Here is a 14,069-nt window from a genome sequence, read left to right as displayed (position 1 = left end):
ATTCCACAGTGACTGTTCCAGTCTGTAGGGTTACATTTTTCTCAATGACCACTAGATGGCATTTCTCAACAGATTTAGAAAGTGCTGGACCAAAGGGCGTTCTGTTGCTAAAGTCGTCAAAATAAACAGTGACCCACTACACGATTTCATAAGAACAGAGCGCAGCCACGGGAGATGTCTGTGAGTTTTGTTATTTTCCATGGTGTTTAATTTTACGTGCATCTAACTTTGAGGGTGCGAACAAACAAAACAGCAGATCTGATACTTAGAAGCCCACAGAGAGGCCACTATCACACGTATTTATCATCCAAAGAGAACAGAGTTCATCAAAATTATTAAACAAAGAAAAGATAACAGAACTTATGTTTTACCTATTTTTCTGACTAATTTTAGCTGGAGTCTGTGGGAAAACATTGGCAAAATACCATACTTACAGCGTCTTGGAAACCAAAGAGAACCACCTGGACTTGACTGATGCCATGGCTGTCAAAGTCCAGCTCCAACTTCAGCTTGGACAGCGTGGTGGCGATGACCTTTCGGTCAGTGGACCTCACAAATTCTCTGAGGCTTGCGATGAGGGTTGTGATGTGCTCCCACTTTAGTATGGGTTCTTCGGTCCCCTGTGAATAAAAGCCAACAAACCGTGAGTCCATCTGTGCTGGACACATCGGCCGCGGCCTGCCACCCTCACAAGCCCTGCTGAGAAGAGCTGGGCTTCAAAACGCCCCTGGTAGGGGAAAGACCATATCTGAACTATACGGCTCCTCCCCTCACAAGAAATAACCAGACTCTGGGAAGAAGGGCACCTGCCCCATACACTTGCCAAGAGCCATGATACAGTCAGATATGAAAAACTTTGCCCAGACAGGGACAGGCTGAGGCGACAAGATTCTTGCTGTCAGAAATTTTAATCAGGAACTAAAGAGAGACTCAGGCAGTAAGTCCTAGGATCTCTGGCTCAAGGTCTGCCCAGAGAGAGGTCGTAAGACAGGGGCAAGAGTACATCCTGTCACAAGGAAGGAAGCAGAAGCTACGGGGTAGAGAATGACGGTCGGGGGGAGAGGAGAAGTGGACACCAACAGAAGTGGCACACCAAGAGGCCATCAGCCACTGAGCCAGAGGAGAGATGTGCCAACCTGGAATCGCACTCTAGTTTCAGTCTCCGGGAGGCTCGGCCTGGCACTGTGGTGGGAACTCCTCGAGTCCATCTCCCTCAGTGCTGTGTGTCCACCTACAACACATCCCCAGGACTTCAACTGCCCTTAAAACCTGTCAATTCCTTGCAACCAAAAGGGGCTTGCTTCTAACTCCACCCTGGAAACCATTCCTTACCCACCAACGAGGCAATCAGTTATAAGAATGGACCAATGGACTCTTTCACATTTTAAAAATATAATACAGTATTTAAACAAATTCCCTCTCTCAAGCTGAAATTTTTTTTACTGTGTGCAAGGAACATTCCTTCCTTACAGGAAACATAGTAGGATGTTCTTTATCCTCATTTAAGTTCAAGAAACAACGGGATTTCTATTATGCTCATTTCTGTCTCATCTTGCACATTTTGTTGCTCCATCATTAAAATTAAATTCCTCAACTGGGCTGTGAAAATTAGTTTCTACGATTCTATTAAAATAAAAGAGAAACACACCATTAAGTTCTTTCTCTCAATATATTTTCATCTGGGAGCTCCCTCTCATGTTTATGTTTTCATGAGAAAAGATTATATTGAAAAGCTTGAAAGCTGTCATTAAGGGAATATTTTAAAATCAGATGGGGAGCAATTATAAACTTTGTGTCTTTTCTTACCGTGAACTAAATTACACCCAAAGTAAAAATTCACAGGCAATATCACAATAACATGAAAACATGTTCAAGAAGAAAAATGAGAGTTATTCAGTAACTGGAAGCTTATCTTAGTGAAAAATCAGTTATGTGTTTGCCAACAGTTTCAAAGGCAAACATTTTTTTGACATTAGCTTTGTTTTCACAACAGAAATCACGTTGCTTCTGGTTTTTGATGTGGTGCCCTGTCCTACAGAGGAACGCTGCTCTGGGAAATGATATTTCATCCACTTACGTCATCCTTTTTTCTGTTCTAGCTCCCATCTCTCCGTCTGCACTCAATAATGTGCCTTTATAAACGAGCAGCTAAGGTTTCCGGGGAGCCTGATTCAGCGTCAGGAGGTAGCATCTGACAGTGCGCCCTTCCTGGCACTCGTGGTACCATCTCAGATGCTTCTGCAAAGGTGCTCTCTAGTCTTTATCCTTTAAACCTCCTTAAAACGGATGAGCGGATTCTAGAAGAAGGCTACAGACTGAAAGGGCTTTCGTGTGCTGGCCTGAGGACCTGACCAACTTCTACATTTTGGTCTTGTTATAAAGCGTAGGCTTAAATGTAAAGATGGGTCTAGAGATATTTAATACAATGAAAAGAACTATTTCTATCTGGTTGTAGGAAACAATTAAAGATGTTAGAAAACTGTTATTATCCTGCTTGATAATGACAACAACAATAGTTAACATTTGTGGAAAGACTTGCTATCATTCTCTCAGTTGCTCACGATCTTAGCTACTCCTCACAGCACCTTACAAGGGAGACACTGTCATTTCTTCTAGTTTACAGATGAGGAAATTCAGCCTCAGAGAAGTTAAACCACTTGCCCACATTTCACAGCCCTGCAGTGGTGGGCCAGGCCTCAGCAGACAAGCTGAGGCTGACTCCCAGCTCCTCCTCACTGCACCCTCCTGCCCCAGTCGGCTGGAAGAGCCCCAGTCACCCATGTGGGGACCCGCTCTCCCACCAGGGCAGGAGATGCTGTCCCAGGAAGGGCTCACAGCATCTCAGCAGTATGATGAGAGGCCCCTCTCTCCCACTTGACGATTCGGATTTAGTGGGTGCATCTGACCAGCAGTCTCTGGTCCCCACTGGTCACTCGTGCTGGTGCCTGAGGACGGCCTCTGGTGGCTGCTTTTACAGTTTTCCTTCATTTCTCCTTTTACAGAGATTATTCAACGTGCTTAACAAACCAGCAAGTCACAAACAATCGACTGAGAGGAACCAACTCCAAAATTTAAGACTTTCACACCATCCTGGATGTGAGTTCTCCCACCAGGCTCTCTGCTGAGAGCTGGGACAACAACGAAGACCAAGGCAGTCCCGCCCTGATAGACCTGCACTCCAGCAGGGAGACAAAGAAAACCCCAAACAAGCAGACATTATCTGGACAAGCACACCCTTTGGGGCTGAATACGAGATTGAGGCAATCCCTCTGTTCTACATGTTTCTCACCCAACCAGGCCTCTTACACTAGTGGCCACAGGAGAAGCCTTCACTTCTCGGCAGCTAATGGCAACTTCCTCCCGCCCCCCCACTCCACCACGCCCCATCCCCTCCCCTGCTGTCTGTTTCTCCCAGACTTGTCACCATCTGGCAGACCAGGGAGGGGAGCATGTGGCTGTTAAGAGCACAGACCCTGGAGCCAGAGGGCTGGGTCCAAATCCCAGCTCCATCACTTAGGGCTCCACGGCCTTGGCGAGTTACTTCTTCTATGCCTCCATTTCCTCATCCACTAAATGAGGATATTTAACAGTACTCTTAGAGTACTACCGTCATGAGGATGATGTGAGCAAACACACACCCAATACTAAGAACACCACTTGGCCCACAGGAAGTGTCTGCTATTATTATCATCTATTTCACACATATGATTATTCCAGTGTGTAGCTATATATTTAACTACATATGTTACTCATTTTTTACTGCTGACACCTTTCTCTTAGACTTGCAGCTTCCAGAACCATGAGAATAAATTTCTGCTGTCTAAGCCACTGAGCCCGTGGTAATTTGTCACGGCAGCCAGGCAAATGAATACACCAGGGAACAAGCGTTTGACCGACCAGCTTTGTTCTTTCTAGCCCACTATCTAATGCACTTGTTACTGCCCACCACCCTCCATGTGAGTGTGGCCCCAAAGCACAGGAGTCTCTGTCGTACTTGGAACGCTGCCCTAAAGCTCAGAGGAGCCAATGGCAGGTCGCCTCAGGGTAAGGTCAGAATTAGCATTTCACGAGGCTCCATGCGTGTCTGTTGATTGAATCAAGGGTGAAAAAGGCTTGTAGGGACCAACTGGAACTTCACCAACAGGAAAACTTTGCTTTTGACTTAAAGTAGCTTATGCTCAAAATTGCGGTTCTTGTTAGGGGTCTGCCCGCCCCACCGCGGCCCGGGGCGCGTCTGTTCCACCACCACGAGCATTACAGCCTCCATGTCTCCACACCTGTGACGGCTCCAGGCGGCCACGACACGTGAAAACACGCAAACGCTGGGAAACGGAGTGTCCGTGACGCGTTTACCTGAGCCAGAGACTCCATCAGGTTTCTCACAACTTTGTCTTGGTCTTCTGTCAGGATCCTGTGGAGCGTGGCCCGGCGCTCGCTGTCCTTCCTCAGCATGAAGAACCCGGAATCCTTCTCCTCAGGAGAAGGGGGGGCGCTGTGATCGTCGAAGTTTTCATCTGGAATGCTGTAACAACGCATCAGCACAATCACCATTTCCTGCACATGACGACACACCACACACTTCTGTCACCCAAAGGACGTCAGGTCTTTACCCCAAAAAGAGCGTCCGTATTCCTTTGACGTCCCTTTCTCCGCAGGACTTGGCTCTGGTTTTGAAGGAGAAGGGGTCCACCTTTAGCTCCGTGTCGGGGGAGACAGAGCCGTACTCGCTGCTGCTGCTCGTGTCCTCCACCAGGACAGGGACTGGCAGGGAGATGCTCCGGAGGTACTCTGCTGGCCAAGAGGGACGCAGATAATTAATGCCCGTAGACCCACACACGCGCAACACCTACGAAAAGAGAGCAGCGTCAGTTGTTAAAGGTCTCGTTCCAGTGGGCGGTAAAACTATGCCCCGTACAGGCATAGTTTTATGGTTATGACCATAAAGGTTATGACTGCTCCCGTGCTCAAGAAACCATGCAGGGCTTGGCAAGGCGTATCTCAGGGCCGGAAACAGGGGAGGAGGCACCAGGCCCAGCATCCAGGGTTCTGATCCTTTCATTTTTATTGTCTACCTGTTAGACTTGAGGAAGATCATTTATGGGTCTCAGCTTTCACATCTATGAAATAAAGGACCCAATTCATAATTTTTAAGCCACATTCTTCAGAGGCTTAAGGGTCCAAGTGAGCATCTCAGGGCTGCCTTCAATCGGTGCGTGAGGATTCTGTGGTTCTAGAACACAGGTTCCAACCCTGTTTACCTACAACAAGTATGTTCTTTCAGTCAGATATCAGGGCTCTGCTTATGGATTCATATAAGAAGCGTTCTTTGCCAAACAAAGATTTTGGAAACCAATGGACTAGCTGATCTCTCGGCTCTTTCCCAATTCTCAGAGACCATGACTCTATTATAGCAAACAGGGGCTTTTATTTTATTTTGACAGAGACTGAGTTGGCACAATAGGACCTGCCTACATTTCATCAAATACTGTCATTGTTGCCAGAAACATCTTTACCAAATAAGTCAATGTCTCAGGCCAGGAAGGCAGAGCACAGAGGGATGAGTCACTGGGATGTAAAAAGGTCCAGAGAATTGGGGAGGCCTGGGGGAAGTGCTGAGTGAGGAGGGACAGGAGGGTCTTGAGGGAGAGGGAAGGTCTACAATTCTAAACATGCCGCTGGGCATAGGCAGGCCAGAGCAAGAGGAGACCAGCAGTAAGAACCATAATAACTGCCTTATGAAGTGCTTGCTGTGCCAAGCATCTCATGTACGTGACCGCATTTAATCCTCACAAGACCCCATGAGCTGGCAGTCTGACTGAACCCGCTGGACAGACGAGGTGACTGAGGGTAGGTCAACAAGCGAACCAGGTCTGACCCCAACACCCATCCTCTTAACTCTGACTCTATAAAACCTTGAGATGCTATAATATATTAAGTGAAGTCAAACTCGAAAGCCAGAACAGAGTCCAAAATACTCTTGAATTACCCTGAGCACAGAGGGCGAGGGCCTGTGGGAAAGGAAGCCGACCCTGAGAGTTCAGCGGTCTGCACCCTCCACCTCTCGCTCCTTCTAAGGCACATGGTCACAGAGGAGACCTGTGCGCACGACTGTCAGCTTAAATTCTCTCTCCTGCCAAGTGTGTGCAGTTGAGTTCACATAACTTAAACGTGCGTGTGATGGGAATCCGGCCCCTACAACAGAAACCTACCCACAGGGAAGGGATAAAACCCCCACGGATGGAGCTTCTGGATGTGGCTCCAGCTCTTCAGCGTATGTTCTCTGTTTGGTTCTCACAACCAAATCTGTGAAGGAGGTTCTGTTACAACACAGAACGCCCGATGAAACAAATAAACTGCTGTGAGTCTCATATTTAGAAAGTGGCTCAGTTGGAATCAGAACCGACTTCTGCATAACTCCTAGGTCAGTGCTCATTTCGTGACACCAAAAACAGCCTGGCTGGGAGATTATGGACACCCAGGGGCTACCCTGTGAAAGCGCACACTGCCTTCCAGAGTCCAGGCTGCCTGCGGGGAGACGCAGGAAGGGCGGGGGGCCCCTCCCCTCAGAGTTCTCCTGACTCTCAGAACTGAAGAAGGAAAACTGGAGAGGCTGTGGCCAAGAAACCCCAAGTACTGGCCTCTGCTCTGGACTGACTGGCTTTGAGGCCCCCGAGGAACCTGCAAAACCTGCCCTGGCCTGCGAACAACGCACACAAAGCTCACTATGGACAGAAAACCCTTGCACTGTGATCAATGACTCACCCAGCTCGGGGAATTCCAAACCATGGGCATTTCTTTACTATCTCTCGAAACACATCAGTTGATCTTCCTAGAGCAGACGTACCTTCCTAGTTATAATATGCAAAGGCTGATAGTAAAAAGCAAAAACACAACGACTCCTGGCCAACTAAAACCAGAGAGAACGTATGACCCCAAAGACGGCAGAGAAGGAGTCTGGCACTGAAAGTTTCCACAAGAAATCCACTAGGTGGCCAACTGGCTCTTAGATAAGAAAGCATGGACTGCACTCAAATCAAAGATTTCAAAAGTACAGTCACCATCTTGCATTTAGGGAGGAACAATTTAAGCCTCTTTCATGACAGAGAAAGGAGCAGGGTTTCTGAAGGAGCGAGCCCATCCAGGCTCGCAGCTGCACACATCCATCCTTAGCACCCAGGAGCCCCCGTGTAAGCAAGGAGCAGAGGGTGAGGTCATCTGCTGGGCAATCTAGAGCTCATCACACGATGCACCGCGCTTCAGCTCGATGGGCAAAATGAAAACAAACTCACCGTTTGATCCCACTGAAAGAGCTGTGGGGAGAAGAGCAAACAGCAACATAAGCTGGGTTTGTTGTTAAAATGAGAAATCAACAAAAAGGGAACGCCTGAAACAGGATCAACGTCCTTTCCAAACATTCAGTCTGCCCATCCTCATCCCACATAAACACCAAACACACCAACAACAAATGGACCACACTTGTTTTTTCTTTCTGAAAGGAGTTATGGAAATTATTGCAAAAAGACATTTATATTTTTACACTGCTGTTTTATTTATAACCAGCAATTTTCTCTTTCTTCCTTTTTTTTTGGGGGGGGTTAATTATTCAGAAAGACATTCTCTAAGAGGCAATAGGTTTTTTCCACTGCCTAAAATTAAAAGAACGTATTATCTAGATGGCTTGGAAGTTTAACAACTCTACAGCAGCCCTGTAGCCCATTAGTGGTAATTTGGAGTTCCAGCTCGAAGAGGCTACACTTCACCCCTCTTACACTTAAACCTTGGCACCGGCAATGCCAGAATGCTATTGAGGCTGCTATACTAACTACCTACCCACCACGTGACGGAAGACTATGATGTATGAGGTCCTAGCATTTGTGAACTTGATGGTAACACAGCTTCTTGATACTGAAATCAAATGCCTGAGAACATTGTGCTAATGTTTATTTCTGTGCTAATGTTTATTCCAATTTTGAGTGATATCTATAAACAGATTAGCTTACTTCTGGAAAAATCTTCCATCTTAAAAGCTTAGGATCTAGTGACTCTGACCCACATCCTCTTCAATGCAACCACATACCTGAAAGCTTAGGCTGGGTCTTTTTCTTTTTGCTTGAAACTTTTAAGAACTCATCAAGAAGCAAGTCGTTAGCACCGTCTCTCTTGTCAGGGTCTGGTTCAAAACATTTCAGTATGAACGCCTTGGCCTCTGCTGACATGGACTCCGGGATCTCTGGGTGGACTTTAAACATCCCCACCTAGGACACAGCACAGCGTGGCTGATGAGTGACCCTCTCACCACACGGGCTCCACGTTCCCAACTCGGCCACCCAGCACAACAAGACCCTTATCATATACCACAAGCTCTCGGCTTTTCTCAGTGACATGGGACCTGTTTTCTGTGGGTTGTGGAAGTTTCCAGAGTGCTTCTGTAACTCACCAATGACATGGGCAGAGGAATTAGCCTGAGACAGTAGACAGCACGATGAGGTAAGACCTCAGTCCTCAAGGCTTTAGAACACACCAGCACGCGGCACTCAAAAAAGGCATTTTTAATGGAGACCACTAGGTTGTTCACAGTAGGTATGTGCCAGGAATTCTGCTTGGCTTTTTCCTTTACGAATCTCACCAAATCTTCCCCACAACCCAGTGGGTTAAATATTACCCCGTCAGAGCAATGAGGAAAACAAGGCTCGAGGGTGAGGTTACACGGCTATGAGAAGGCGGATCTGGGATTTGAACCTGAACTTGTTCGGCCTATACCATGATTTGTGACTATTTTTCCTGTCTGCAACTGCCTACAACGAAAGAGATATTTAAAAATACTTTATAATTTAACAAACAGTATTTTTCTAACAATTAGAATTTCATTGTCATTGCTGCCATTTTAACTCTCTTTCAATAATGTTTTCATGCATTTAGTACCGAGGAAGTCTTCTAGGACATCGTTTTTGTTACTGTATAGCTTATATAAACCCAGCTCTGCACAGAAGCATAAGGTACGTGACCCACGGCGTTCATGAGACGCCACTCACAAATGGAGTAAGTGAGTAAGTGCTGGAAACACGGCCAGCGGCAGGGAAAGGAGTAGCAGACTGTCATCAGAAGTCCTCTGCCTTAGAGAACAGTGGACACGTGAGCTTCACTTCTTGGAAAACAGGTTCCATTTAAACTTCCCTCTGGCTGCGTGCAGCCGCAGGCGAGGCCTGCGGGACCCAGGGCAGGTCGCTGCACTGCCCGGCCCCAGATTCCGAAGCTGCAGCGTCTGGCCTATTTCCATAGCAGGTCCTCCCTGTTTTGAGAAGGTGGGACTGCTTCCCATCCCCTAAGGAGTCACTAACGGGCAAATTAACAATCTCACATGAGAACAAGATTGATGTACTTAAAATAGCAATTATGCCCTTTGTTGTATGGAGCCTTCAACCTATTATGATAGAGAAGTGAAGGAAAATACTTCTTTACTACCTAAATGGATAAAGAATGTTCTAGCTCCCTCCGTGGAAGAGTTTCAGACTGTGTTTCCCAAAAAGTTTCAGTCCTCTTCCACAAGTGTGTGCTGTCTACACTGCGTGGCAACAAGGTGGTCACGGGAGGTCACGAGGACTCTCCCTCTGTGGCTGAGACACTAGTGTGGAAAGAGACGGGCACTGATCGCGGGAAGGAGACTCCCTGAACTCAACGTTCTCTCCAAGTGCGCTCACTTAGGCCCCTTCCTTTAGCCTAAAAAAATACGGAACACACACACGGAATATCCAGCAGCCATGAAAAGCCTCATCTGTCGGTTTTTAAGACATTTAAGACATTGGACAAGACATTCAAGAATGACATCAAGACAATCCAATACGAACTGTGACCTTGAACATAGCAGCTTGGGGCTCTCCCAGCTCATAGAAGGGCGGTTTTCCTGTGGCCATTTCGATGATGGTGCAGCCCAGAGACCAAATGTCTGCTGCCTTCCCGTAGCCCCTCGGGCCTTTGTCTATGATTTCTGGTGCCATGTACTGAAGGGTACCTGGAAATATGCAAACACAGCTCCACTTAAAAAAGAGAAAACAGATGGAGACTGGAGGACAGTTTCAATTTCTCTATATAAATAAGACAACTTTAAAAGCACGATTCAGGTCTTAACATCTCATCTTTCTTCACTTTCAGTTTTCTCTGCTGCTAATAAAAGAGGAAATAGCAGTTTTTGTCATGGATTTTATTAATGACATAAAAATAATTTACCAATATCATCTGGTTATGAATAGATGCTTTCTCACTTCCTAGATGGCAGAATATAACTGAGGCATCACTCCACTGGGGCCACTGAGAAACTTCTAATGGGCAGTCATTAGAGAACAAGGGAGAATACAGCAACACACATTGTCTGCAACCAGTTTTTCAAACTTATCAAGACTCCCATTATGTATACTTCCAATCTTTTCCAGGAACTATCTAGGTCATTCTTACATTTCCTTAGCCTATTATTTCTCAATTCCTGAACTGAATGCTTAGTTTTTCTGTTTTCATTCTTCTTTCTTAATGATGAAAGCATGAAGATTCTGAAAGCCATTGTTAAAAATAATGTAAATAACTTTTGGTGTACTTTATTCCATAAATCAAATAAACTTGGCTTCTGCTGTGTGCCTGTGGTCCACGGAGTAACAGGTTTAACAGGGCAAAGACAGACATGAGCCATCAGTACAGACACACCGCCAGACACAGAGTGAAGAAGAATGAAATGAAAAAGAGAGGAGGTTTAAAGGCTGCACGACCAGAGAGCTGAAGGGTGTGGTACAATGGAAGGAGCAGTCACCCCTCTGTCCTAATTCTGACCTGGCAGACCCCGGTGAACACGCCACTGCACTTGTCTCCTTGGCTCAAAGAGAGGCCAGATTTGCACTTCTAAAGCCCCCAGGAGCGATTTCCCAAAGCCCAGAAATGAGTCAGGAGAGCAACAGGAACATATCACCGCCATATCTGTCCCCGCTTCTGATATACAAATGATATATAACCAGCAGACAGGAACCCATCCAAGTGCCATAGCACATGATTTCAAATCCTGAGGCTTTTGTCAACAGAGCCTCTGCAGTATTTTCTGATCCATAACCAAAGTGACAGACATTTTGATAACTAGAGGCAACACCTTTCATGATGCTGCACGCATGATTTACAGGTGAATTCCTCCGAACTGTGCCCATGAGACCCACTACCCAGGCTAGAAACTGCCGCTGTTCATAAAAATAAATAAAAAGACAGAGTATTTGTCGAGTATTGTCATCTTGCCAGGTGTCCCCCCCGGATCTCAGCATTAGCGGCAGCGGCTCGAGTTCAGGCTCACGTAAGACCCCACGCCTGCTCTCTGCCTCAATCACGGACATCGCTGGAGGGAAGCACGTCCCCTGGCGAAGCGTAAGGTGACCACGCTCCTCAAATCACCTCCCCTCCTCAGAAAACTGCCGTGATTTCTCTTCATTTATAGCTTCCCCCAAACTGGTCATTTCTATGATGTAAATGGAATCAAGTGATCGTCTAGAAAATACGGGTTGAAGCCTACCACTCCCTTTTGTTGTCTCTGCGTCTGAAACAGAACTGATGTGAGAATTTAAGTTGTACTAAAATCTGAGTAGGAATTACAGCTGATCAAAAATATAGCGAATTTAAAAGATTGGACAATTCATGTAATATTAAACTATGCAATGTTTTTATCCATCAGATAATATTTCAAAGAGCACTGTCTGCCAATTGTGTTTCATTATCCCCCACAGAGCAGGCGCCAGAAACAGCAGGTTTAGTCATGCGTTCACATCTGCTCTCTTCACTCCATAAACACGACACACAGTATTTCATCTGAAGCGATTTACAAAGCTGGATGACGAAGCTGTGCAACCTGAACAGCAGCCCAAGGAAAACAAGCAAGTGTTAACTCTAAGACGCACACCTCCTGTATCTTCATTCCACAGGTAACAAAATTACTCTAAAATAATCTATTAGAATTTCTTTGCCAACGCAACCACCTGGGGAGGTGGTACAGCTTCGTGGGTAAAAGCTTAAGCCCTGACGCCACACTTCATCCACTCGTTCATTCAGCAGATCTACACTGAGGGCCTCCTGTGGGCCAGGCACTGTTCCTGGCACTGAGAATACAGTCGAGGGTAGACAGACAGGAATCCTGGGGCTCGTGGAGCTTACGTTTCTGCAGCAGGGGACAGACAGTAAACTATACCCATAATGAGTAAGTCATATAGAATGTTAGAAAGTGATGTGTTACGACAGAAGACAAAAGAAGAACAGGGACAGGGCATCCGGAGTGCCCAGGGGCAGCTGCCATTAAACAGGGCCTCACGGGCCTCACTGAGGTGACATCTGACTGAGACCTGCAGGAGAACAGGGACTTGGCCATGCCTGTAGCTGGGAGAACAGTGTCACCAGCAGCAGGAAGGGCATGTGCAAAGGCCCTGCAGCAGAACCCTGCTTGGTGTAATGAGGAAATGCAGGAAGGCCCGTGCTTCTGGTGCAGAGTGAGCAAGTGGGGACGAGCAGGGAACGAGGTCTAGAAGGTAACGGACTCCCCATCAGGTCAGCGCCTTGTCCACCACGGTAAGGACTGTGGTGTCTGTTTATTCTGGAAACAACAGAAAGCCAGAGGTCTCTGGGTGACAGGGCTTGGTTTACATTTTAAAAGGACCACTCTGCTGCAGCGATGAGAAGGGAGAGTCGGGGTGGGGAGAACAGGCTACGGAAGTGAGGTAGGTGAGCCAGGAGGGCGGCAGCAGTGGAGGGGCTTTGACACACTATGAGGCAGAGCCAACAGGTTTCCCTGACGGACAGGGTTGGTGTGTGAGAAAAGAGAGGCGCCACAGATAACCCTGAGTTTGGAGTGGCCGTCCACTGAGGCAGGAAGAGTGTGGGTGGAACAGGGTTGGGGAGAAGATAATTAATTCCATTGGGCGTGTTAAGTCTCGTCTCAATCACAGCTCTATTACTTACTAGCTTTGTGACCTTGGGCAAGTTATTTAACATCTTTGAACCTTAATTTTCTCATCATAAACTGGGATAATGATACCTAAGGATTAGGGCTGATGTATGAACTTCAATGAAATAACATGTGTAAAGCTCTTAACACAGCCAGGCATACAGTAAGCACTCCGTAATGGTGGTCGCTGCTGCCTTCCCCCTCAAATCACCAAGAGGGGAAACAAACCAACGGCTTTCAACTCCGCTCGTCAGAGGCTGACGGAGCCCCTGTGGCTCGGCCAGCACCAGGTGAGTGCTTGAGGCCCCCCGTGGTGGTGGAAGGTCGAGGTGTGCACACACCAGGCCCCCAGGATCAGAGGGGGACAGACTATGCACATCAGCCACACAGGTCACTCCCACGAGAGGCCAGTGCGAGGGAGACGAGAAAGGCTCCGGGAGGACGGCTTTACTACAACTCCTGTGGGGATTTAAAAAAAAAGTTCTGAAGATTAGCAGAAGATACGAAATTAACATTTTGCCCAAATAAAGTGTCTGAAAGTAGGGCTCTCCCTCTGAAAGTGACTGAGTCTTGGCAGCACCTAAACGTCTCCTGCCAAACTGAGAGCGCAAGGAGAGAGACGTGAAGACGTTTCAAGTTACTAATTGGAAGGAATTTATTTTGTTCAAAAAAACGCATTCTGAGTGTGTTTCATTCGTGCCCTGAAGTACCATTGCCGTGGGGGTGGGAACTGGGTCAGAGGTGCTGCTGACTGATGCTCTGAGGAGAAAACTTCGGAGTTTCTCTCTCCTGCTTTCCCGCTGGGAGAATTTCTCTCCCCCTTGGAGAGAAGGGCGGACTGGAGCAAGAGGGTCAGAGCAAAGGGCAGAGGGCAGATTAATCCGAGCTCGTCGTGTACACACGCTGTGACTTCCTGTAAGGTCTCTTCTCTTTCAACTCCCCACCTGCAAAGTGGAGGTGCTAACACCCACCTCAGAGCACGCAAAAATGGGCACCCGGCTATTTGCCTTGTGTTAGATCAGAGATCACTCCTCATCTGTGTTGCTAAACCTCTCCCTCCTGTAATAACAGCAGGAACTGAACACCCCTCGCGGATCAGCAGGACGGACAGGAG

The 14,069-nt window shown here is 47.2% G+C and overlaps 1 protein-coding gene across 4 annotated transcripts in view; it reads right to left on the bottom strand.

Moving 5' to 3' along the window:
* The window catches only part of MAP3K5 (mitogen-activated protein kinase kinase kinase 5), a 186,922-nt gene that overhangs the window by 19,953 nt on the left and 152,900 nt on the right, over positions 1-14,069 (bottom strand). For 2 of the 4 annotated variants that reach the window (XM_058566201.1, XM_058566199.1), the window contains 6 exons: positions 9,852-10,009; positions 8,078-8,255; positions 7,290-7,310; positions 4,611-4,791; positions 4,354-4,522; positions 435-620 (listed from right to left, as the gene is read on the bottom strand). In XM_058566201.1, the coding sequence (XP_058422184.1) occupies positions 435-620; positions 4,354-4,522; positions 4,611-4,791; positions 7,290-7,310; positions 8,078-8,255; positions 9,852-10,009 (893 nt within the window). The remainder of the gene's footprint in view (positions 1-434; positions 621-4,353; positions 4,523-4,610; positions 4,792-7,289; positions 7,311-8,077; positions 8,256-9,851; positions 10,010-14,069) is intronic. The other 2 variants (XM_058566202.1, XM_058566200.1) reach the window with 1 other exon arrangement.

This window comes from Diceros bicornis, chromosome 23 (genome assembly GCF_020826845.1).
Source record: "Diceros bicornis minor isolate mBicDic1 chromosome 23, mDicBic1.mat.cur, whole genome shotgun sequence".
Lineage (NCBI taxonomy): Eukaryota > Metazoa > Chordata > Mammalia > Perissodactyla > Rhinocerotidae > Diceros > Diceros bicornis.
The sequence above is the reverse complement of the archived record's forward strand: the minus strand, read 5'-3'. Positions and strand labels throughout refer to the sequence as shown.